The 26,203-nt window shown below is 44.4% G+C and overlaps 1 protein-coding gene across 6 annotated transcripts; it reads right to left on the reverse strand.

Moving 5' to 3' along the window:
• Window positions 1–1,114: 1,114 nt before the first annotated feature.
• C5H11orf24 (chromosome 5 C11orf24 homolog) lies at window positions 1,115–23,421 on the reverse strand. Of its 6 annotated transcripts, XM_085062717.1 has the most exons (7): window positions 23,227–23,421; window positions 22,301–22,423; window positions 18,787–18,883; window positions 15,115–15,266; window positions 6,911–7,149; window positions 4,071–4,187; window positions 1,115–2,934 (listed from the first exon to the last, which is right to left on the reverse strand). In XM_085062717.1, exons 5-7 carry the CDS (start codon window positions 7,065–7,067, stop codon window positions 1,772–1,774), a joined length of 1,437 nt encoding a protein of 478 aa, XP_084918843.1. In that variant the 5' UTR covers window positions 7,068–7,149; window positions 15,115–15,266; window positions 18,787–18,883; window positions 22,301–22,423; window positions 23,227–23,421; the 3' UTR covers window positions 1,115–1,771. The 6 variants fall into 6 exon arrangements, with proteins under 6 accessions (XP_084918843.1, XP_084918845.1, XP_084918841.1 ...); XM_085062719.1 differs by lacking the exon at window positions 18,787–18,883; XM_085062715.1 differs by lacking the exon at window positions 15,115–15,266.
• Between the last annotated feature and the right edge of the window lie 2,782 nt (window positions 23,422–26,203).

Below are 26,203 nucleotides of genomic sequence, written 5' to 3' on the forward strand. Positions count from 1 at the left end.
ATCTTAAAATACAGTAAAACTCAGACCCTCAGAACCTCCCCCCTCCCCCTCCGCCCGGGAAACATGGTGTAAATTTTATGGCTTATACTTCAAACTTTCCAAGGAGAGAGACTCGCCAAACCACACTATCCCTTTACCCTAAGAGATGCTCTAACCTATTGCCTACTGGCATGCAAATGAGGTCCATGAAAGAGTACTGCTGTATGCACCCCGATGCTGAAAACTAAGTCATCTCGCTTCCAAAGCAATCTCTTTCCTCAACACACTCTAGTTGCTGAAGCTTCTCCCTCAAAATTTGTGCTGGGTAAGATTCAGGAAAATCTCTCCAGCCTATTTTGTTCAAACAACCCCTTGGCTGTGCTGCTGCCTGTGCTCTCTGCAGCTGTTTTCACAGCACTTTCAGCTGATGAAGTTGTCTACAAAGCAGTCTCTTCCAGGGTAAAGACTCCCTCCAAATTCTAAACAGCCAAAGAGTTTGGATAAATAATCAAACCAAAACCTCAGCAGCTCAAATTCTGAGGTTTGCTTATTATCACTCTTACTCAAGACTACATGCAAGCTGGATTAAAGAAGAGCCAACTAATTCCAAGTGAGAGACAAGCTATCAATATGGTCTAAAAACCCCAAAAACACTCCTCAGTCCAGCACTTTGCTATCGGTGTGTACATGTCATCCAAATAAGATGCATTAATTGTTGAAGAATACTTGCCTAAAAATCAAGTGTTTTCTACTCATTCTCTCAGCTGCAGATCTTGGGAGGCAAGTTGTAACTGCCTGAGCAATTAGGTTTTCAAAATACTAACAACTCTGTGCTGGTCCTAAATGCAAAAGAAAAACCAAAACAGAGGCTGATGCTCTAAGCATGAAAGATAATAAGCAGTAAGTGGGTCTGCATACCTGGGAGACCGGCAGCATAATGGTCTTAAATTATAGAAGCAGTACTCTCTGGAAGATGATGAGTATCTTCTGTGACATGTCCATGCTTTCAGCAAGGTCTTCAAAGCCCCCACACTTGGAATACTTAAGTGGAGCTAATTTGCTTAAGCCCCAAAAGTCCATTTGCTTGCTTCTGAACTGGCAGGGACAAGAATGAAAAGAGAAACACAAGAAGATCTGCCCTTCCAGGGCCCCATTTATTAACTGAATATAAAAATAAGATCATTTAAGTGCAGAGGCACAGTAATCCACTCCGTGGTGAAAAGATACCTTGGGTTAGCAGTAAACAGAGTTTACAATACCTTGTAAACAGACCTCTTCCTAAGCAAGAAGCATACTGAAATATGACACACACTGGATTAAAAGTCCCCTGTTGCAACAGTACTCCACACTTCTCATCTGGCTATTTAGGAGCACTTCACAAAAGGTGACAGCATCCTTTGCTCTTTGTTTTCAGAGAAGCACACATGAAACAAATGAAACACAAAGAACCTGCACTGTAAACAGCTGAAAGCGCTACAGCATTTTCAGAAGATGGCAACTTACACATTGTTGGGTTTATTTTGCAATGAAAAATAATGGCCAAAGCTACTGTGCATTATGAAAATGTTAAAAATTATTCCTTTTTTAATGGTTTTAAAGCGACCTGTTGCACAGTTGAATAAAAAATTATTATTTTTTTCTTAATACAGTACATGGCATTTCTCCTCAATTGCACTAGAAGTAAATTTGGAAGCACTTTCAGTTTGTGTTATAGACAGAGAGAAAGGAAAAACAAGTCAGGCAGACTTGAAATCTCCTTTCCATCCCTTGCCCACTATTTATCCCCACCTCTTCACATCTCTGAGTCCACATACATTCCATTGATCAGGTAATCCACTTGTGTGTAATCTTTCTTCTTGTAGCTCTCATAGGCCTGCGTGAGGAAAAGAACTATAACAGTTATGAAAAAGAACGTACCAACTAAAAGCACTGCAAGAAGCGAACTTTTATCCACTAAGTACTGAGTCAGGGGCTCGGCAGCAATGAGAAGATACTCATTGTCTGTGTCCTGAGTTTTTGTGAGGCCCAAAGATGTTGTTTTGGCTGCATCTGTTGGAGCCACGGCTGTTGAAAAGACATCCGATGTTGATTTTACCCCATGCTCTGTCATAGTCTCTACTGTAGAGGTTATAGTTAAAACCATGGCACCTCTTGTAGAGCCCAGAAGAGAAGTTGATTCATTCAAGGATGCTGTGGTTGTATTTGCTTCTGACTTTAGATCTGACAACGTGCTGCCATGCGCTGGATTGGCAGAGTGAGAACTCTCCGTGGGGATGGACGCCACAGCATGCGTGGAAGCGGTGGAAGGTGTTCCTGCATCCTGCGGGATGGAGGTGGTCACTGTTGTGGTCAGTGCTGTGGTCAGTGTCTGCAGGCCAGCTCCAGCAGTGGTGGGGCTGGTAGGGTGGGGAGCACTGGTGCTGGTGGTACCTGGCCTAGGCTGCTGTGTTTGTGTTCCTGCTTCAGAAGGAACAGTGAGGGGAGCAGAAGTGGAGGACAATACCGAGACAGAGCTACTATTTTCTGATCTCTGGCTGGTGGTCACCATCTGGGTGACATGGCTGGAAATGGGAGCAGAGATATTACCATGATCAGGAGAAAAGGCAGAGGATGACATGGCTTTAGTAGAGGTATCAGAACCTCCAGGGGTGTTCGAGGCTTTGGCAGTTGTTTCATAGGTGGTAGAGAAAGTTGCATTTGTAATGTTTGTTGTTATGGCTGGGGCAGTGATGGTAGTGGTAGCACTGCTTGCAATTGGGTTTTTTGTATTTGTTTGGACATTTATCTTTTCAGCCCCAAGCAAATGCCTCAAATGAATCTTGTGAGTCTGAGCAGTTGAGGAAAATGGGTTTTCCACACTGTGTCGGTCAATCCGTGCATTCAGCATCCTCTCCTTTTTTTGTGGATGGCTCTGGTGGTGAAACAAGGCTGTTTCCCATTTGCTGCTAACAATTTCTACAAAAAAAACAAAACAAATGAGTTTGGTAGGAATAAAAAACTCTGAAGCTCAAATAGAACCTCAACCCCCACAACATACAAACCAGAATGCATATTCTGCAGTACACACAGTACAAGTGAAATAAATCAGTCCTGAATTTAGCAAGAATGTGAAAACTCAAGACCCCCCCCTGCCTTTATTGCACATAATCCCTTTCAGATTTTTTGGCTTGATTTGGTGGGTTTTTGCCACAGACCTCTAGTATTTGCCCAACCAGGGAGTTAATTTCACAAAAGGGGAGTAATGAAGTAGAGAGCTGCAATGCAGAAGCACATTATCAACAGGAACAGTCATACAAATGTCAGCTCCTGAGAAGAAGACTCATGCTTTCAAAGTTACACATCGCCGACAAAGCCTTTGTGTTTAGATTCATAATTTTCACCTGTCAAAACCAAGCAAAAATTTCTACTTACACCTTCATACATCAGGATAATTTCCTTCACAACTAGTGAGCTAGATTTATAGTGACATAAATCCCATTTGTTTATCACGTTTGGTTGTTACATTGCAGAGAAACCTTTGCCAACCCAAAAGAACCATGAACAAATTATTTTTAAAAAGTTGGGTACAGTGAACTCTTGAAACAAACTTTAGAAGATTCATTTCCCAATTATGAATAAGCTCCATTTTGTTATTGTGTCACTTTATTAAAACTGAATACCCTGGCACTGGAAAGTTACCATGAGCAATTGCTGCTCTGATTAAAGAAGCAGTCTGTTGACTCTGGAACAAAATCCTGGCAATCTGAGAGAAAAACAATGCCAGGACATTTTCCTTTCTCTGAAAAAAAATATAAATACATCTGTTATGCCTTTATTTCCACTAGGACAGCGTGTGGCGTGCAAACAGCTTGAATGAATGATGTCTTCAACATGGAGACAAACTGTTAGTAAGTGTTACAAAAGCTATTCAAAGACACATCATGCACTCATGCAAGTGCCAAAGTCCCTAGGACAAAGTGAAACAGTTATTCCAGTGAACTACCTACAGCATCACCCTGCAGGTATTTCACAACCCATCTCCTTAAGCGTAGACATTCAAAACAAAAGAACCAGAATCCCACATTTCCCAGGAGCCTGAAACATGGCTTTACCTGCAAGCAGATCTTTGATGTCTTGTTCTCTGGCATTCTGGCACACACTCAGCTGGTGACACTGCAGGAGGAGGCAGTGATTCTGGTAGAGTACAGACCAATTACAGTGATGGCTCCCTGAAAACAGCAGAGAAAATGGGTTGCAGCACACAGGATACTAAACACGCCGCTTTGTGGCTCTAATTAAAGAACTACAGGAAGAAATAAAAAGAAAAAAAAAAGATTCAAAAAAACCCCCAGACCACACAATATCTGGAAGTTCTGGTCTCAAAGGATCCTGAATTAGTGAAAATAACTGGAAAGCCAATGAAACCAATATAGCCAATGCAGCCTTCCCACCTGCTTGTCTTCTGGTACCACCATCTCCTGACAACAGCAATTCACTGACCCAGACAGGGACAAACAAAGTGCACTACAGTTGGGACCCATGTAAATTCATCTAGATGTCTTAATGAGGAAAAAAGGAAGTGAGCCAAAACTGAGAAGATATCCATCTCATCACCCATGGGAGACAAGTCCCATCTCAGTGCTTGGAGTCACACAGGAATTAACTTGCCATTTACTGAATAATGATACCTTTAGCCATGGGAGCCATCACAGAAATTGTCTTTTACTAAGTCCAATTCCAACACAAGCTAAATAAAGTCATCACAGGAAGAACTCTCTTTCCTTTACGCATCCCCCTTTGAACTCACTAACTTCTTTCTGGACATGTCCACATACCCAAACTCAAGCTTTCAGGGAAGGAATCAACCTCCTCCAACCAATGCTGAGGAAACATTTTAAACAGCATACCAAGTTTTGGACTCCCTTGCATATGAGGGTGGTATTGAAATACTGGAGTGAGTCCAAGGGAGACTGTTACATGTCTGAAGGGCTGAAGCAGATGATTTACAGGAAATCCCAACTCAACATCAAGGGGAAAAGTTAGTTTCCAGCACAAGGGTACTCAAACACCAGGCAGGGGGCCAGAGAGGTGGTGCTCTCTCTGTCAGGTGTTGAACAGACAGATCGAAGTCAGGTTTGGACCAGAGTACTTCAAAAGGCTCCTTCCTGCTGTGGCAGCTGCAGTACTCCTTTAAGTAACTGATGTTATGTCAGCAAAGGTACAAATTGCATCTACAGAAAAGTGTCTAGCCAGCTAGAAATACTATTTTTTCACTTCTCCGAGCAATGTAGCTATGAAGACATCTCCTCATTCAACCTTGGCCTGCAATTTCACACTATAATACCGTAAAAAATAATAACCACTACTTCTTTACTAACAGTTTACCCATGTGTATATATTCTGATATCTAAGCCTCAGGCCTCATGTCTGCAACGACAGAAAGCACAAAAATAAATATTCTTGGGAAGGATGGAAATGGAGAATGAAATCAGTAAAGCTGATCTTAAAACCTAAAGCTAATAATAAAAAAGATGCTTCAGGTCCTTCTTCCCAGCTGATCTCTTTGCACATGGCTATACATTCATGTTAAAAGCTTCTATCTTTTCCACCTCCCTTGACATCAGGTAGTGCAACAGACTGGCCATCAAATAACAAATAGGAATTAAATTGCTCCGATAAGTTTAGCACAGAATGTAAAACCTGGAAAAGTTTATGCTTTTGGGTTTAGTTTTGCATGGTTTTCTGAAGATGGAATGGGTCACTTGATTCTAGAGTTTCAACCCCCTCTGCTCAAGAAAGCTAACACTCAACTGGCCTTGCTTTGTACAAACACGTCAGGAGAGAACAAAGCAAAGGGCATAAAAAAGTGGTTAAAGTCCATAACAGGGGCAACCATGCAGCCTAATTAATGTTGCAGCCCTGATCGCAGACTAACTAAATTCTTTATGTTTCTCTTGTGGAAAAGGCAGCTGCTGACACCTTTTCTACCCTCACTGAGATGCAAGAAGGTTAAGAAGACATATGCACAGCGTTTAGAGACTTTTAGGTGGAACAAGCAAGTACGCAGTGCTACAGACCCTAAGTGTCAGCACAGGCAGCGAGAACATGTCATCTGTCTCGGGTTTACCACCTTAAAAAGCACAACCTGGAGTTTTCACTGCTCTGGTGCTTGGGAGACAAACTCTCCTATCTCCTAAATAAAACAATTTATAAAGATACTTTATTTCCACTGTGAAGGAATGTCTCATGTTTACACGAAGGGTTTGAAACCATTAGCCATTAAAACCAGCATCTTTATCATGTTCCTAACCACCTGAATGTCAGATATTCATCTGCCTGAGCCAAGTTCTCATCTTCACCACAGCATCACCAGCTTTTTGTAGGTGCTACAAGCTTTCTCATCAGGCTAGACAGGATTGGGACTTTCAAAAGGACAACTCAAAACCTCTTTTGGAAGTTTAACACTTTATAAACACATCTCAGAGGTAGTGAGAAGAAGGCTTTCATCTCCACAGATTTAACCCTGTGCTTGGTTGCAGGACAAAGTGGTTTCTTCTAAGGCAGAAAACAGACACAAATACCAGGGAGCAAAGATTACTTGTTCTAGTGCAGCTGTCTACAACAGCACTGCTCACTTGCAAACATCTGGCAGCAGGGAATAATCATTCTTCAATTCAAATGACCTAACACTGTTTGCACGCTATCAGCACACACCAACAGCACATGCTGTTTCTTATGGAAGCTAGAAGGGCCCTGGTAAACAGTTGTCCTGGATTTAATTTAACCAATAACTGTCAGAAGTTGTTTAGCACCACAGCACCAGACAGAGAAGCCATAACTGTAAATGCCTGTAAACAACTGGAATTAAAAAATAAAGTTATCAAACGACCAGCAGAGACCTTCAAGAACAGAAAGCACAGTGGAAATTCCATCCAAGGGACAAGAACCTCACCTGAGGCACTTGGGCTCTGACAAGCCTGCCTGCATTGCTCTTCACTTGTAAGCCTGTTTATTTGCACTATATGGACTCCTCTCCCTTTCAGGACAGAAACTTGGTGTTCACATATACAGAAGGAAATCAGCAGGAAGAACACAATCGCAGTCCACATCTTCAGGGCTGGCCTTACAGGGAAGCTTCTCTTCCCAGAGGAAATTCTTTCTTATATCAACTTCAGATCCACTGCAATATACCTATTAAAAACAAAACAAAACAATTTATATCCCTATGGCAAGGAAAGGAAAAAAATGTACAAAACACAGGCAAGCATCATTACACATCACAAACAAGCAAGGGCTCAGAGGCAGGAGGAGTAAAGACTTCCCAGAGAGGCTCTTTCTTTGGAAAAGGTACTTTGCTCTTCTTCCCTCAGGTCCCAATGGAAAACAGCTTAAGTCAAAAGCCACATGTACAAAGCCAATCTCAAAGCCCACAGGTGTATGGCAGCACAGATGTGATGCCTTTGGACTCATTCTGGGACCCTTAACGTTGTTCCCAGGCTCAGCAGAAGAGTTTCCACCAGTCTGAGCACACTGATAATAAGGGGAACTATAGTCCTGCACCTGCCTGTATACCAAGTCAGTCAAAACTAAGCAACCAAGATCAATTTCTGCTTTGATTTTCCTTCCTACTCATTGCAAAAAGCTAAAAGAAACTTTGACTGAAAACAAGCAAAAACCCACTATTTCAGGTGTTCCAAGGCATTACACAGACACAGCTGTTACTGAAGAAGATTCACACTCACAGTAAGCCTTCATGACCACACATAAAACAATAGATAATGTCTTTCCTTCATTATCAGTGCACACGTGCAACTCTGACCGAATGGAGGGGCTTTCATCACTAAAGACACTGAAACAGCTCCTGCTGACATCAGAGCAGATAAGTAGCTTCTATCTGGTTTTACCCTCTTGTTTCTAAGGTTTTTAGGGCTTTATATGAGCTTCCAAACAGTTCAGGCTGAACCAGATCTACTGCAAACCTCTTCCTTAAGTAAATATTTAAGGGCAATCCTCTTCCTCATCACTAAAGCAAGCTTTAATCCCCATCCTGAAGCTATGAAGAGAAATGTGACAGCCTTCAAAGAGTGTTGAGATGTAGCTTTGTGTGACATCTCAGAGATGGATGTGATGACTGCAAAGGCAGTTCACAACACAGAATGAGCAGCATGTGTGAATGGTATAAATACCACAGTGAAGAACATCTAACAGTCCTCGGCAATGTGCGTAAGACCCTGATTTAGCCATCCATGCAAGAAGCCTCAGCCTGAGCTCTCAACTCCCGTTTCAACCATGCCTGTGAATTTAAATATCTAAGAGTGATTTCTCCTCCAAAAAAGCCCCAAATAACGTTTGTTAGCTTTGACTCAGATTGCAACATTTTGATGCTTTGTACTATTAAACTTTTGTTTCAAATTTTTCCTTCTGTTATACCCTAAAGTCCCAAAGAGGGCAACAGAGTTTTAGCTTCAAAACCAGCCTATCTGAAAAAGGGTGAAATATAAACAGCTATCCCAGGCTTCTCAGAGGACAAACAATATACAGGTCCACACTGGACTGTCAAAAAGCCAAAGACAGGGACAAAACTTGATAGAAAATACAGTGCCTCAAATTCTGTTTTCCTGGTCAAAATTCAAGTTCCCTGAGGAACTCAGAGTCTCCTTCCTACCTATTTATTCTAGTGAAAAGGGTTATTTTACCTCTTAAAAACAGATGGAGCATGTTTATATCTTCTGCTCTCCCAGAGAGATGGGAAGCCCAAAATGACTGTAGGGCTCTTGCACTGCTGACCTCAGCTCATGCACCCCTCTGCAGTTTTCTCCCTGGAGCAAGTGTGCACAGCATCACGCTCATTTTGTGTGAGCAGGTTTTCTCAGTGCAGCCAGTTCATGCCTGCATCATCCCACCTGGCAGTTGGAAGTATTTCTAAATCTGACCTGACAACAGAAGTCTTGGCAGGCAAAGGGAGCTCAGCAGCCCCACCTAGCCCTGTGCACAAGTGACTATGCCCAGTGTCCAGCCAGCACCAGCTCTGCCAGGGCCTCTCTCCCATTTCACACTCTGCATGCACAGCACAGACTGACTTTGCTCTTTTCTTATCACTTCTTCTTCCAAGTGCACCTTAGCAGGAGTTGAAAGAATCAGGACAGGAGAGGAGATGACCTGTGCAATACCAGCACAGCCTTTGCAACACACTACAGCAGCAGCAGCTGCTCAGGAAAGCAACACCACATTCTCACCAGGGAATTGGCAATATTAATTTGTGCTGTTCAGCCAAGCCAACTTCCAATACTTTTCCCACAGTTCCAAATTGCAAGGCACTTCCATAAGTTTGTCTCATCACAGCCTTTATCACACTCTTACTGTCCCTCTTCACATATGCTGTAGATTAACCATTGAAAGCTGCAGTTGACAAGAGTGGGAGCAAGGGGGAATTACCCATGCAAAAATGTATGCATATACTGTTTTAAATAAACTAGTAAGGAATAACAGTGGTGATACAAACACTAAACATTTATTATAGGAGGTTTTTTCCTACCTTTAGTAATAATTTTGCAGTTATAATAACCACCCTCAAAGAATAAACATCTTCCATTGCATTTTGAAACTGCAGATATAACAGCATTATATCTATCAACAAATACATAATTATTATTATTATAGTTAAAATCTCAGTGTTTTAGGACAAATAAAATATTAATATTAATCTCAACCAACCCCAGAAATACATTTATTTGCAAGATCAAATGATTACACTCAGTACCTAAAAGCTGTTGCATTAACATGCATCCCCTATGCAAAGAGATGTTTTGTATCCCCAACCCCATCAATTCACTAGAAGTTCTTCCCATCACAGCTGACTTTGGTTCCACTTGTCTGCAACAACTGCAGAGGAAAACAAAACCCCAGAAAATGACTCTCACCTCTTCCAAAGTACCTGGTAGCCCTTCTGGATTAGGGCAGAAACCCCCTGGTTTAGGGGGACATGCCAAGCTCATACACAAGAGATTTGTTCCCCCTGTCTGTTTCCCTCTCACTAAACATGGTCTGCTCAGGGGCCAACTGGCAATACCTCCCCTAAGGCACTCAATACAAGATTACAAGCTTAAACCACTTTTCAGTGTTCTTCAGCCAATTATAAAAATCCCTTTGCAGACTGCAGAGTGAGTGAAGCAAACACAATGCACAGACTATAAGCAAACAGCTCCTTTTCAAAACCAGTGAGAGGATAGCCAGTTGCTGTCATACCTTAATGCAGTACAGATGGGGCTTGGAATGCTGTATTAAATATCAGAAACTCCAGCTGGAGGTGTATTATTTTTGCCTCTTTACCTTAGCCAATCCCATTCATGCAGAACAAGAGCTACAATTACTTGCAGATCACTTTTCCCAGCTTAACAACTGTCCTTTATAATCACAAGCAGTAAGCTGTATTTCTGACTTCCCATCATACTTCTAGCCAAGTCCCACATGGCTCCATTTGTAGTCAGAGACCCCTCTGAGCATCCACCCTGCACCCCTACATCCCAGAACAGCACCAACTAAACCTTCTCCAAACTGTGTTGATCCCTGTCAGAACAACACAATGGAAGAGATTAACATTACTGTTCCCATCAGAAGTAATTTTGAGAAACTGGAGCAAAATTCACTCTTTGAGCACTACCTTCTCCACCTATAGAGCACCCCAAAGGAAATTCAGAGCCAAACCAAACCACAAAAGACAGAAACAACTGAAATCTGGGAAAAGACTACACTCTGAAAAATATAAAGTTTGCTTTTGTTATCTGTGGCTGTAACTCAGCAGGGAACAAGCATGCTGGCAAACCAGAATAACTTTGAGTCAACAACTGAATGACTGATGACTTTGCAATGTACACACATATCCAGAGGGCACTGCCTGCTGCGTTTCAGCAGAGCTCCTCACTTCTTGCTGATCTCATAGTGCCCAAGCCAAGGAATTTATACAAATAAAAAAATTCCTGATTTCAAAGAACAATGATTGGGGTGATGTTGCAAGAGCAGAGAGAAGTCCTTGGAGTAAAAACCTTCCCCTCCAGGCAGCCTCAGTTGTTCCTGGCTAAGCAGCTGCAAGGTGCATGCAGTGACTGCACAAGGGTGAAAAGACAGATATAGAACTAGACCCAAAAAACACAGAAAGAAGGAACGTGGGTGTTAGAGATCACAGGTACAAAGTGTGCAAAGCAAATCATTTAAGGCAACACATGCTCCTTTGAGCTGTCATTGAAGACCCACTAGACACTGCCTCAAAATTCATACTCACAAGTGTGCGTGGACTAGTTATGAAATAAGGTCAGAAATGCAAAAGTTCTATCTTCAGTATAACAACAAAGCATGGAAAGCAAGGGTGGAATACCTTTTGCAGACAACAATGCTACTCCCCCATCAAACTGAGAAGGCATAAGGCCTTTTTCCCCACTTGCATTTGCTGCTGAACACTTGACATGTTGTCAGCTCTCTAAACAAGTGCTATATTTCACTCTTTAGAAAAAACAGAATTAAACCAGATTTTGCCAAGGAAAGACAAGCACATTGCATTTTGTAAATTGAGGCAAAAATACAGGAGATGGGGAATCTGCACTGCAATCCTCAGATGGATTTTGCTTCCCAAGCTTCTCTCCATGACTGAAGATGCACATGTTGGTCTGGAGACAGAAGGGACAACACCAAGGTACATGAGGCTGACCCAATGTCAGCTGAGTATGACCAGATGAAGTTATATGATTCTCTGAACAGCAGCTTTAGAGCCATTAAGTTCCTTTGGATCCCAAAGAAAGTTATTGACAAGCTGCAAAAAAAGCTGTTTCTACAACATGTTATGTGCTATCAACAATGAAGAATGAACAGATTGTGAAGCAGAAAAGCATTACAGATTACAGAAGAGGAAATACATTATTAGGTCCCTGGTCTGGACACAGTCCCTTGATTCCCAACATGTCTGCAGTGTGAAGCATTCCCACTTCCTCAGAAAACCAGGATACAACAGTCAAAGGCCCACTTGTTGCCCCGATACTGGGTCTCCACACCCTGACCATTTCCACCATTAACAAAAAGTTCCTTGTAGAAAAATGACTGAGGTGAAACCTGCACAGTTCCATACTTTCAGAAGGAGTTTTGAAAAAAAAAGTTATATATGATAGAAATTATGTATGACAGAAATCGTGAGTCTTATCTCGTGGATACATCAGCCAGGATGGAATATTCACCAACCAGTTGGATCTGATAAACACCAGGGGCTGACGTGAGGGCAGCAGAGCATTAGAGGCTGATCTGCTGCAACAGTAGGACACAAATTATACATGCTCTGAAATGAAAATCAGAAAAAAAAATACTGCCAGCTCAGGTGCAGAAGTATATCACTTCTATTCCTTCTCCTACTGCACTGTTCTTCAAAGTGTAACACAGCTGGTCACACGTCACAGAACAGCTGGCACATTGCTCCACATTAGTAGTACACTCCTCACTGCAGCAGGCACAACAGGAGCTTGGATGGTCAGAGGTTTGGTCTGCTGCTGCCTTTCCTGATGTTTCTGCCAACACATGTCCACAAAAATGGATTTAAATGCTGCTTCTCACCCCACCCCACCAGCAAGGAGGCTGGGGGGCACAAAGTCAGAGGGGACACAGCCAGGATAGCTGACCCAAGAGCTATTCCATACCATATGGTATTGTGCTCAGCATATAAAGCTGGCAAAAAAGGAAGGGAGGGATGTTTGGACTGATGGCCTCTGTCTGCCCAAGTCACTTTTCATTGTGACACAGCCCTGCTTTCCTGGGAATGGCTGAACACCTGCCTGCCCATCAGGAGTGGTGATGGAATTCCTCAGTCTGCTTGGCTTGCACATGTGGCTTTTGTTTTTCCTATTGAACTCTATCTCAACCCAAAAGTTTTCTCCCTTTATCTTTCCCATTCCACCAGGTGGGATTCAGTGAGCAGCTCTGCAAGGCTGAGTTGCCAGCTGGAGTTAAATCACAACAGGCACATTTAGCTGCAGTGGGGTTTATAAGTGCCTTTTTTTTGTTGTTAGTTTTGTTTCAAATATTACCACTTTTACCCATCTCCATCTCTCTGTTCCTTGGCTCCCCACTTGGTTCCTCTCTCAGGGCACAAGGCAGATAGGCACACAGCTTATACACTTTAGGACAGTCCACATTGCCACTACTGAGGCTTCATGGCCATCACACTTTGCCTCTGAAGAAATAAATGTTAAAGCCTAAAACTCCCAAACCAGCACCACCCATTATCCTGTCTCACCCACAGTAATGCCATGTGTAGTTCTGATGCTGAGAAGTACTACTCAGCAAAACATTTTTCCTGGGAAAAATGATCAGACAGCTATTTGATTTATGAAAATGTGCCTTGTTTTGAAATATCTGAAACAATCTCGTTTTAATATACAGAAAAGCGAGCTGCCAAAGGCTAACTGCATAAAGCTGTGACTGAGCAATAAATCTGTCAACAAAAATACCTTTAAGCATTAAAAATATGTACTATGGCTCAACTGCAACCTCCCCTAGTCTGGTGTGCACCCGAAGCAGATAGAAGTTTTCAGACATGTTGTTGTCTCATGGGAGCTGGAGATCATACGCAGGGCATTTCACACCATGTGGTTCAAATTAAACAGCTTTCAACAAGACCCTCAAAGGAACCATCCCAGTGGGCTCTGTCAGGCTCCCACACGAACTCTGCAGCCCTGGAGCTAATACAGAGCAAAGTTCATCAAGAAGGGTAAAAGGCCAACTCCTGATTTTGGTTTCTCCAGGTGCCTGCAGAAGCAGGTACTCTTCAGTACAGGTGCTTCATGCTTGCTGAGGGATGGCATTAGAAGCTAGAACCAGCACCTTCCACATGCACAGGAATTAATTGTGCCTGAGGTGCTATTAAATTCAAAACTGACAAGCGTGGAGCAAACAGACACTTAACTTAGCAGTGACTTCAGCCCGAAGGTACAAATAACCAAGTGTTACTTCTGGAGCAAGTGCCAGTGTGTTAAAGTCTGGTCACCCACGCACCCCCGCCCTGCAGAATTTTACCACAGTCAGCAAATTCTTGGCAATCCAGATCAGGTTAAGTTTCACTGAAATGCTATCTGTCACTCCAGATATTTCTAAGAAATTATTATGCTCCTCTACAGGTTCATGTAGCTGCAATACTAGTTTTAGGCCTGTAGAAACACAGGACATATCTCCATCCAGAACACAAGGTTCTGCAACTCTGCTCAGGAATTTAAGCCTGTGCATGGTTTTCAGCAAGGTTACACACTGCAGAAATGGCACCTTCTGTTACAAAAGCATCAGGCAATGCCGTGGGCAGCTCAGAAACTCAGGAAAAATTCAGAGAGCCTGGAAACAGCCAAAACACAGTCCAAGTGCAATGACTGAAAGGGAACTTCTGCTCAGCACTGAAAGAAGTAGAATAAAGAAAACATTTTTGGCTACTTCTCCTTTCTGCAAGGAAGTAGGATCTTTGTCTATATCCTGAAATATGAAGAGTAAATACAAATTTAAAAAAAAAATTCCAAAGGTATGTGCCCCCACCTCCAGTTATCCTCACAAGCAAAACAACCTGAAGGCTCTTAGATTATAGGAGGTTTCCTCTATCTAAGCAAACAACTCATGTTAAAAAACAAAGGCAGTTTCATATGAAAGATCTCCCAGGTGAGATGCAGCAAAGATACTCCAGTTTATCTCAATGCAATATGACACTGGGGAGGTTTTCCTGAAGTCTCCAGGCCAGAAATACATTTATAGTGATACCAAATCAAGTTTGTTGGCACATGCCTCCCTGCTTTGTGATTTTGACAGCTTGAAAGGTGTGGAAATCACAGGACAGGCTGGGTGGGAAAGCTTAGCCAAGTCTATTTTTTTCCAAACAAAGAAAGAATCAAATGCAGTAGCAGCTCTCCTCATCTTTGCTGGCCTTGCCTGTGGCAGGTTCTTCATAGCCAGCAAGTCTTCAGGTCATGAACCAACCTGAATTTAAACCTATCAGTTATCAGAACGTAGAGGAAAAAAATCCTTTCCTTTCCTTACTCCCATGGATGTCAACGGCTGCCAAGGCAGCATCTGCACAAGTGCTTCACCCCAGTTCTTGGGTCTCATCTCCTACACAGCAACAGGGCAGCAGCTGTGCTCTCCTACCTTGTTCTATGTTCCCTCTTTTCCATTTCAGAGGAACTCATTACAGTTTTGAGTCTTGATGCTCAAAACTGATTCATAAATCAAAGTCCAATATCATCAGATCAGCAGAACACCATTACGGGTCAGGAATCAACAGGTGGAACAGACTGTGACTGAAATCAGATACAAAACAAAAGACATGCCAAGAATTAAATAATTGACACCTGAATTAATGTGCACTTCTGCCTATCAAACTACAGCTTTTGTTTCAAATTGTTTGCTGCTAGGGACTCTGCAAGACTGGAATGAGAAATAGGTATAAATGCAGAAGAGTGAGAACCCAGGCAGCCAGAACACAAGGTAAAGTGGCACCAATGCTGCTTTCCTCAAAACCTGCAATCTGTAATAAACCAAGAACTGCCCTACACACAGCAGAGTCATCCCTACAGAATTATTGCAACCTCAGAGTGACACAATGCAGGCTTGGCATTGTAACTGTCCACTACGGAGAAGCATGTTTCCTTCTTAAAATTGTCCAGAAACCTGAAAGTTTCCAAAAGAGATCAGAGAAAACTCCAGAGATATTTTAAGTGACAGCACCAGGTCAGAGGACCAGAAGTCTTCTCTTTGGGCTCCCTCTCTATTTTGGGCAGTTTAGAACCAGCAGCTTCCCGGGATGTGATGGAGAAGGGCACTTTTCACTTCAACTGCCTGGAGTTACATCATGAGGTGAATCAGCCCAAGCAGACAACAGAGCAGAAAAACTGTACTGCAGTGAGGATCATGTGTTGAGGATTTTGGGGTTAGTTTTGGGTTTATTTGCCTTCTTTTTCTGACAGCCATCTGAAGAGGATCTTGCTTAGCAAACCCTCTAACACCAAGATAGGAAACTCTCTAGCTATGCAGATGCATATTAACATCTACAACATCAAACAATCTCTAACCATTTAACCTGCATGCCCACCATTTCAGTCTTTGCTTTTTAAAGCACTTCCCTCCAGTAGAAACATTCCTGGAGATGAGAGAAAAACACTGAAATAAATTTGTCTATGTATTATATTTACAAATTCTCTCCTTCATCCAGACATCTTTTATGCAGATAAATCTCTGTATGAAATCCAGTGTTACAGCTCTGTGTTCACTGGATGGCATTCACTCTGTCTTGCTCAGAAGCAACTGTAAATGTGAATGTCTGAGTCAGCTGTGTATCACAATTTTGGAGCATGTATTTTAACTCCAGAAGGGACCTCTGCAGGTGTTATCTTACTGATTTACTGCAAACAAATTTGTCCCAAGACATGCAATAACTTAAGAGCTCGTTCACTAGAGGGGTTTGTTTTCAGTCAGCTCCCAGGGGACAAGTTGCCTACTCCATCGTTTGCATTACATCTGTTTCCACTTTCAGAGGGGTCAAAGAGCAAGTGCAGAACACACCACCCAGAAAGAACTGTTTAATAATATTGCCAAAACTTGCAGGAAAAAAAAAAGGCAACCAAAACCCCCCAAATCACCAGCATTTTCTGTTTATATTTTATTTTTAGACTCTTTCATTCAGATATTCCTTGAGAGGATGGATCACCAGCACTGGAAACCCACTTCTGCTACAGCTGATAATTCACTGAATGTATTTCATTGCATCAACATATATCCAGCTTCTATACATTACAAGACTTCCAAAGCCTACAAATCCTTGCTCCCTTTGCAATGGGCAGAAAAGCAGCAAAGAGCAATCTACAAATACATGGGATTCAGTCAAAAGCTACTTGCAAAATAGCAAACAAACACAACTTTCTGGTTTTGCTTACCAAGTCAGCTGGTAACAAGAGCTATTTGCATTAGAGCTCAGCCCAGGCCATGTGCTTCTCAAACTCAAGCAAATGTCCCTGAAGAATGTTATCAGCTGTTTCCAGATCAGCATATCTGTCTTAGCCAGCAATTCTTCAAACATACAAAGCCCATGTTTAACTTTATATGTGAGAGTAAGTCTAGTAGAACCTGTGGAACATGGGACCTCCATAAAACTGAGTCTGCAGCCACCAGCAGGCTCATGACATTGCATTCCCTTGCTGGTTTCACCACCCAAAATGTGCCTGGTGGAGTCAGGTATACCCCAGACATTGTCAGTGATGCATTTCAGCCACAGCATGTGCCTACTCCAGCCACCTCAGAAGTGGTCATTACAGCCAGAACATGTGGATCCTGCCACTTCCACAATAAACTGTGACAAAGCAAAGATAAACTGCTGACAACCCCTTAAAAACACATCATCAGAGGTAGAAGGAGGGAATTCTGCCTCTCTACTCTGCTCTGGTGAGACTCCACCTGGAGTGCCATGTCCAGCACCTCTCCCATGAAGACAGGATGAGGGAGTTGGAGCTGTTCAGCCTGGAGAAGACTCTGGGGAGACCTCATTGTGGCCTTTCAGTACTTAAACGGGGCTTATAAAAAAGAGGGAGTATGACTTTTAGCAGAGGAAGAGAGTGACAGGACAAGGAGAGATTTAGATTAGATGCTAGGAGTAAGTTCTTCACTGTGAGGGTGCTCAGCACAGGTTGCTCAGAGAAGCTGCAGATATCCCTTTCCTGAACGTGTTCAAGGCCAGGTTGGATGAGGCCCTCAGCAACCTGATCATCTCTGCCCATGGCAGTGGGGTTTGGAACTAGATGACCTTTAAGGTCCCTTCCAAGCCTAACCCTTCTATGATGGGAATAAACGCTCTCTGCTTGCATATGGAGAATTTCAAGATATCACTGGGCATTTCTGACCTGTCAGAATTTCCTACCCGTAACTCCCTTAATAAGTCAATCTCTTACAGAAAAAAAAAGCGCTAGCTTTTTTTCCACCATGCTCTCCTTTTCTACTTAGATTCAGGAGTTTAAATCTAGATGGTACTGCCAGCAAGACAACACTCTGATGATGTAAAGTTTCATCAAAAGGATTGATGGCATAGAGGAGTTTTGCTGACACAAAAACACCACCCCAACCTTTGTAATATGGGTTACTCCATAGCACAACAGGGCATCAGTTCAAAAGAGCAGAGAAGAGGCAAGACGGACCAACCCTCCCTTATCTCACAGGGCGGGAAAAGGGGTGTGAGAAGACTGAGTCATTTGTGTATAGCTATGGGAGGAACTGGTCAGAGCTGGAAGTGTAAATGAAAATCAAGTCTCTTGAAATCCAGCTTAGCACATAGCTACAAGACAGCCAGCTTTCCCAATGAAAGCATATTCGTAGTAAGTGTGTCATCAGGAGCACCTCAGGAACATCCAGAAATACCTGCTGTGGGATTTGACTTTTCAGATGGAGAGAAGGAAGAGGAGTGTTCCTACAACATAAGTCACATAAAAGTCAAATTCCTATATCAACACTGATATTCAGGGCATGATGTACATTGAAAAATGCGGAAGTGAAGAAGTAACACAAACGCATGAAGCAGCCTCCTCTCCAGTTAATGGTTTGCTTAATCTTAGACAGACCCCAAATATAAGTAGCACTTCCACATTTATTTCCTGTTCCTCAGTTTACTCCTGGATCATGAACAGGGATTAATTTTGCCCTCACCCATCTGCACATGCTCAGTTCCTGCTGACTTCTACAGAGTTTCTCTCTACTAACTGACTTGTTTTACAGCAGTTTCAAATGTATCCAGAGAGAGCAAAAGCAAAAATAATGATTTTGAATGTAGCAACTTACCATGCAAACACTTGTAACTGTTTTCTCGCTGTCAGGAATTATTGCGCCTTTAGGGAAAGCAAAAGCCAATAAAAGCCTGGATACAGTAGGACTACAGCTGAAAGCATAGGAAAAAAATGTGTAAAACGTTATTGTATGCAACCAGAGAGACATTTCTGTGAGACCATCAAAGCATTTTCACCAAGAAGTGGAAGAGTGGAAAGGTTTATCCTGCTTTTTATACAAAGAAGCCAAACAAAAAAAAAGATAGCGAAGAAGACTCAGCAAAAGAACATACTTAATCCTATTAAAATTAATGAGATTTCATCCTGGTCTCCACACACTAGTTGTAGAAGGAGTTTAACTTAAGTGGATTTAAAACCAGATTTAGTTAAAGTGCTGCAAAGTCTCCCCAAGCCAAACAAATATAAATCCAACGCTAATTTTATCAGCCACTCTCCTTCACCCCTTTTTTTTTTTCTTAAACAAATCTGAAACCAGGACACTGGGACACATGAGAAATATATGCTCACATGTTTTGCTGGACTATTGCATAAGTAGTTCTCCAGGCTTGGCACCAAGTCAGAGTCAGGTGAAGCCAGGGAAGGCAATCCCAATGCCATTCTGGACAGTCACTGCTAATAGAAGCAGTGAAGGGGACTTGCTGAATATTAATAAGTCAATAAAAAAAACCTCTTCTACCTTTTAAAAAACCTCTGGTACACAGACCACCCCTCCTTCCCTCTCTGTGCACTTATGGAATAACAGAGGTAGCTATGGGGCTAGGACACCCCACAGCCACATCTGCAGAGCACAATTTAGTTGTCCTTTAGGGGACACAGCCCAGCTGAGACTTCCCAAGCAAAGGAGCCAGGAGCTGTGGTGATGCACAGAGATAATCCAGGCACACCACAGCAACCTGCTCTGCCAGCACAGGCCAAACTTCCTGCTTGAATGAGGGGCCAGCTGGTTCCTCAAGCAGGTGCAAGATGAACAAATGAACTGTGGGTCCTGCCACCCATGCAGGACAGTCCAGCTGGCTGCAAATAAACAAGTACCCACATCCCTGGCTCTCTGCCCTCTGTTCCTTTCTTCATACCACATTGTCCTGCAAGAAAAAAACCACCAAACAAGCACCCAGTGTGCTTCCCAAATGGTTGACAAGTTATCACATGAAACGGCAGGAAAGGACATGATAGAGTATCCAGAGCAACACACTGTCATTCCAGAGACCTCACATCATACAAAGGGTGTTTTAAAAACCAGCCATCCCACCACAGCAATGCCACCACTGGGGACAGGGTTTCAGTCCCATCCTGTTTGACAGCACAGCACGACCTTGGAGCCAGTGCAGCAGCACACCCACCTCCCAGCACTAAAACCTAAGACCTGAGCCTTGAGGTCACGCCCAGAACAGCAAAGAAAAATAAAGCCAACAAAGGAAACGGAAGACTGTCAGATATTTTGGCACCTATGGTGATGGACATTCCTCACTGCCCTGAGGAAACATCACTGCAGTGAAATCACAAGAATAGCAAAGCAGAGCCCTCAGCTAAATGCAGGTTTTTCACCTATAGAACCAAAGCAATGAGCAACCCAGACAGAAAAACAACAAGCAGCCGTGTGCTACTCTACACACCAGCAAGAAAATCATGTGTAACCCACTGAGCATTAAAGTCCACTTCTGCAGTTCTTGCCACTTGCTTTCACTGGATAAGCTGTTCACAGGAACATGCACAGATGTCTATGCAGACACTCCTTCAAGAAGGGGGTCCCCATATCATGGCAGAGGTCAGTTGTCCTTTCCTGACTGAACTGCTGCACCACAAGCACCTTGGGCACCTCACCTGCATGGGAACTCTCTTGGATTGCCAGCAGTCAAATGCTGGAGGACCTGTGAACCCAAAATGCCCAACCAGGTCCTGCCTGCACTAATTTTCAGCAGTGTCACTGTCCCTGCAGTGGCAGAAGCATCCTCAGATCCCAGCTGCCAATTCACAACTCCTTCGCTAACTCCTCCCAGTCCAAGCTGTAGCAAGGGAATCGGAAATGACTGGAGGAATGAACACATAAAATGCTTGCTACCACCAAGCAAGAAAGGGTTCAAGCACGGTTTATTTCACAGGACTTCTTGGCTTTGCTATCAACAAAGTCAACAGCCCTCTGGGAGCCCTTTCCACACCCAGACAGGCTGGGTATCATTGACATGTGGGGTAGGACAAAGGATTACATCTGCAGAACAGGCTGGAAGCTGGGAAGAGAACCAACCTCGCTGAGCCAGAGCACACAGTGTCAGATGGCATCCAGCAACAGCACACACAGCAGGGATAGTGCCCTCCCAGTCCTCTTAAGGGCAGGAGGAAAAAAAGTCACAAAGATTATCTTGTCTGGCTGCTGGTTCAGCACAACCCATGGAGTTTCACCCTTCCCACCCCTGTCCAACACAGTAATTGTTGGATATCTCATGCACCTCACAAATGAACTTTGAACCAGCTGTGTACATAGGTACAAACACCTCCTTCAGAAAAGCATCCCATGCCAAATGGAACACCTAAAAAGACAAATGGCCAGCTGGTGTGGATTCTCATTGCTCTGCAAGGGAGTTGTAGCAATGCAAGCAGCTGAGGAACTACACGCAAGTCCTGGTGAACTGACTGTTTTTTCCTCCAGCTTTCCCATGCACAAACATCTCCATTCTTTAATGTCCCTGCAACATTTTCCCTTGGAAATTTAGTCAGTAACATACAAATGAAAAGACTGCTAGTATATTTCCTGTAACCCAGGGTATGCATCCAGGCACTTTAAATACATCACTGGGTCTTCAGCATTGAAGTTTTTCATCACCAAAGCTTGAAATTTTGCTTGCAAATTACTCCCATGGCCTTTGAAAAGCCTGTGCCAGGAGACTTGTCTTAGAAGGCAGAGGCTTCAGGTTGCATGGATGCACCAATAAGAATTTCAAGAACAGATAACCAGATGCAAAGTCTGTTTTCTGGCAGGTGGGTTTAGAAATCCAGCAGGGAATTTGCAATTAACGTAAAAAGTAAGTATGTCCTCACCAACATGTTAAGAGGCACATAGACTGGAATTTCTCCCACAAAAGCACTAAAACTATGCATGAGTGTATACATGCATTATAAATACATAAAAGCCAGAACCAAGCAGCAAACATGCACAGCACATGCACATATCTACTACAGCCATGAAAGCTAATAAAAATTGATAGATTCCTTCTAAACTATCCATTGCCACATAATGGACTGCATTAAGATACACAGTAGTGGTTGATTATGGTAGACAGATTAGATTAATACAAAAATACATGCATTTTTGAGACACAAACACTGCATCAATCTGCATCTTACAGCCTAGTTTTCAAAGCTACTGTTCAGTTACAAACCCCCTGAGGACTAAAGGGCACCAAATGTTCACCATCAGCAAGTTTGCATTGCTCATCAAGACTGCATTGCAATTTAGCTTAATGTGGGGAGGATTTCTTGGGTTTGTCCCTCCAGTAAGCAGTCAGCTAACTCACTTTATCAGGAAACAGCAGTGGTGTTGCATGACCAAGTCTGGCAGGGATTCAGTCAGCTAACATGTAGGACATCAAGGCACATTAGTCAACCCGATCCTGTGACAGGAGCTTTCTTTGCCAATCCTAGAAAACAAAGTTTGGGAGACAGAGGGGAAAGTTAAAGGATTTGCTGAATCCACCAGAAGAAGATTCACTGCGATAGGATATCCCCACAGAATGCTGTATTTGAGAGCCTAGTCAAAGAACACTGTTTATTCTTCCTGCCGTTTCCTGGACTCCAGCTGACACCTTGCTAACATTGCCATGGGTACAGTTAAACCTTCTGAAAACCTTTACTTAAGGCAGAATAAATTGTAAAAGATCTCAGTGCTATACCACAGGATGCCACTTACCAGCGTAACCTCAATCGCACGCACTCAGCACCATTTATTCGCGCACACGATATATTTACATGCGAATGATGCACTAAGGGCGGCGACTCTACAGCCACCGCATCTCTGAGGTGTCCACAAGGCCTAAAAATGTTCCTCTCCGGCCGTGAGTTACTTGCTGAGTCAATCACCTCCTCCCCGCAATGAAACCCAGCTCTCCCCGCTAACAAAACCATCCCAAGTGCTCACAGACCGCCGGGCAGCAGAGCCACCGCTCCCTCCGCCGCTACGGGGGAAGGGCTACAACTTAGCGCAACATTTATTCGCGACTCACACCGCAAATGCGCTCCCAACTTATGTGGCAGTTCACGGGAAGGGCTGCCGAGCCGCCGCTCTCCCCACTCGGGCCGCAGCTCCCCGTCCGCCCACCCCGCACGGGCTCCGCGCCCCCGGAGCCCCCCGGAGCCCCCCGGAGCCCCCGGCCCTGCCGGCACCGCGCCCCTCCGCCCGCGCTCCCTCAGGCCCAGCGCGAGTCACCGCCCGCTCGCAACTCACGACGTGGCCGAGCCCGGCGGAGGACGTGGCCCCGGGGCGGAGAGGCGCTCGGGCGGCGCTGGCGCGGCCCGCGGGCAGGGAAAAGCAGGGCCGGCGGGGCAGAGCCCGGGCAAGGGAAGGGAAAGGAAGGGAATGAAAGGTGCGGAACGCCGGCGCCCCGCGGCCCCGCCACATGCCACGGCCAAGCCCCGCCCCGCCGCGCCCCCTCCGCTCCCCATTGGCGCTCCGCCGCCTCGCCCCGCCCCCGGGCAGGCCCCGCCCCTCGCCCCGCCCCGCGGCGCTCGCCCCGGAAAGGCGCCGGGAGGCGCGGGGGCAGAGGGGGGGCAGAGGGCGGGCAGAGGGCGGGCAGAGGGCGGAGGGCGGGCGGAGGGCGGAGGGCGGGCGGAGGGCGGGCGGCGGGCGGGGAGAGGGCGGGCGGCGGGCGGAGGGCGGAGGGCGGGCGGAGGGCGGAGGGCGGGCGGAGGGCGGAGGGCGGGCGGAGGGCGGAGGGCGGGCGGAGGGCGGAGGGCCGGCGGGCGTGCCCGCGGGCGTGCCCGCGGAAGTGACGGGATGCTCCCCGGAGCCGGGATGCGCTGTGCGGGGATTGCCCACGGCTGAGGGTGCTGAGTGTCTGCAGAGCTCTGTCTAGGGCACGGCAGCGAGGAGCTGTGCTATTTCCTTTCTCCTCCTGAGTCTTCCGTACCGTGAACTGCGGCGTCACCGGTGCGGGTGGTGGCACAGCAGCAGGGGTGGCTTTGGAAGGCTCCCGTTGGTGCCAGCCCGTTTTGTACGTGTTTCCAACGCGGGGCTGGACGCGGCTCTGAGCAGCCTAGTCTGGTGGGAGCTGTCCCTGCCCATGGCCGGGACCGAGAGCTTTGGGTGAGCTTCACAGCCCTTTTCAACCCAAACCACTCATACTGACCGCCCAGCAGGGGGGAAAAGTAGATAAATATACTGGCTGACTGCATCTCGCTGCCCCGGAGTACGAAAAACACGCATTCTACCGTAATCCAGACATAACTCTTCTCATATAACCCTTCCACGGTGTAAATCTCTGCTTTACTGGACATGCCAGTCCACTGGCCACAGCATTGTTTAAACAGAGAATGCTGCTGAAATAAATACTAAATCAAATACCACAACTCATCTCTTTGGCGATTATTTTGCTGTGTTTAGTGCTGCTGTGTACGGCAAAGGTTTGCACATCAGCATCTCCCAGGTGCTTGGGGCAAACCCTATCAGCAATGGAGCTTTGAATCTTTCATATACCATGTGCTGTTTATGTATATACAGACACATACAGGATATAAATGAGCTGCACCCTGAAGCATGGAGCTGGCTCCATGAAATGGCATCAGGTGCAGGACTTCCAAGAAACCATTTCAGAGCAAGCACACTGTCTCCTGAATTCAGCGCCTTTGGGTTATTTCCAGATTGCCCAAAGAGGAGAGACATTAGACACAGGCAGAAATTCTTTACGATAGGAGTGGTGAGGCACTGGATCAGTTCTCCCAGAGAAGCTGTGGATGCCTCATTCCTGGAAGTGTCCAAGGCCAGGCTGGATGGAGCCCTGGTCTTGTGGAAGATGTCCCTGTCCACAGCAGGGGCATTGGAACTGGATGATCTTTAATATCCCTTCCAACTGAAACCATTCTGTGATACTATGAAAAAAGAGTCATCAAAAGAAAGGTGCAGAAACCAGCCTGGTGCACACACAGACACAGTACAGTACACAGTAACTGTACCATTAAACAGGTGAGGAAGGAATCCTTGTTCTCTCCAATCATGTATGGATTTCTCTGTTACTGCTAATATGCCCATAGATGAAAGTGATGCCAAAATCATTCACACATCCCAATATAATTTTAGAACACACAAAAATTTGCTGTTCAAAGTGAGCAGTGAGGAGGAGGAGGCGGAGGAGCTGAAAAACCCTGGTCCATCAGTTCATTAAAAATAGACAAAATGCAAAGCTGGCCAGCACTCTATGTTAAATACTCCATTTAAAACATGTCTGTCTGTATACATTGTATAGATATATCATCCCATCATTCATGTAGGATACCAGCATTTACTGAAATATTCCCTCTTCTCCTTTCCAGAGGAGGAGGAAGGGAGAAGAAAGTTCTACAGTGTAAGAGAATTAGAAGAGACAGCTGAAGGGGGAAGGGGGACTGTCTGCTGTACAACAGATTATCTGGCAGGACTAAGCACAATGGTGGAGGAAATACTGTGAAGCTGTTGAGCAAAGGGTTGAGTCCTTAGGGTTGGTGTAGTGGAAAACAAGCACATTTCTGGGAAAAACAATCCCAGGAGGAAAAAAAAAATATCCACAGAGAAGTCCAGCTGTAAAATGGGAAAATACAGGCACTGGAAGAAAAGCTGTGATTGTGCAATCAAAGAGAATGGGATGTCATTAATGTGCCCTCAGTCACCTGTCTCCCTACGATGCATGGAGAGTCAGTCAGGCTGTTTTGTTTGAGGACATAATCTTGAAATGTTTAGAGATCTTTACAACTTTACATGTCTCGTGTGAAAAGCTGGGGTGCTAAGACATGCTTGCAATAGCAGGTTTTCATAGAATATAAATGAGCTTTCAGTTGCTTTGCATTTATTCCAGATTGTCAGGAGAGCAGAGATTATGGGATATAACAAAATGCTATCAAAAGGGTTTGGTGCAGGAAAGGAGATTTCAGGATATTAGTTTAAACACAAATGGCTTCAGTATAGTCAGGCTATGTCCCAGACATTAACCCATTCAGGGACTTTGCACTGGCTGAGCTGGAGACCAAAAGACAATGTTTTTAAGAAAAGGCAAAATGTGTCTAAGAAATAACACATTTCTGTTTTAAGAACAGATGGTGATTTGAATGGGGAATATTTGCTCTCCTGGACTATTCAAATAAATGTGGCCAGTTGGTGGAAATTAAAGAATAGTCATATATGTCTTATTATGTCTAATAAATGTGGAACTACATTAAAACATCTAAAAGGTTGG

Source organism: Lichenostomus cassidix, chromosome 5 (genome assembly GCF_008360975.1).
Source record: "Lichenostomus cassidix isolate B80296 chromosome 5, HeHo_3.0, whole genome shotgun sequence".
Classification (NCBI taxonomy): domain Eukaryota; kingdom Metazoa; phylum Chordata; class Aves; order Passeriformes; family Meliphagidae; genus Lichenostomus; species Lichenostomus cassidix.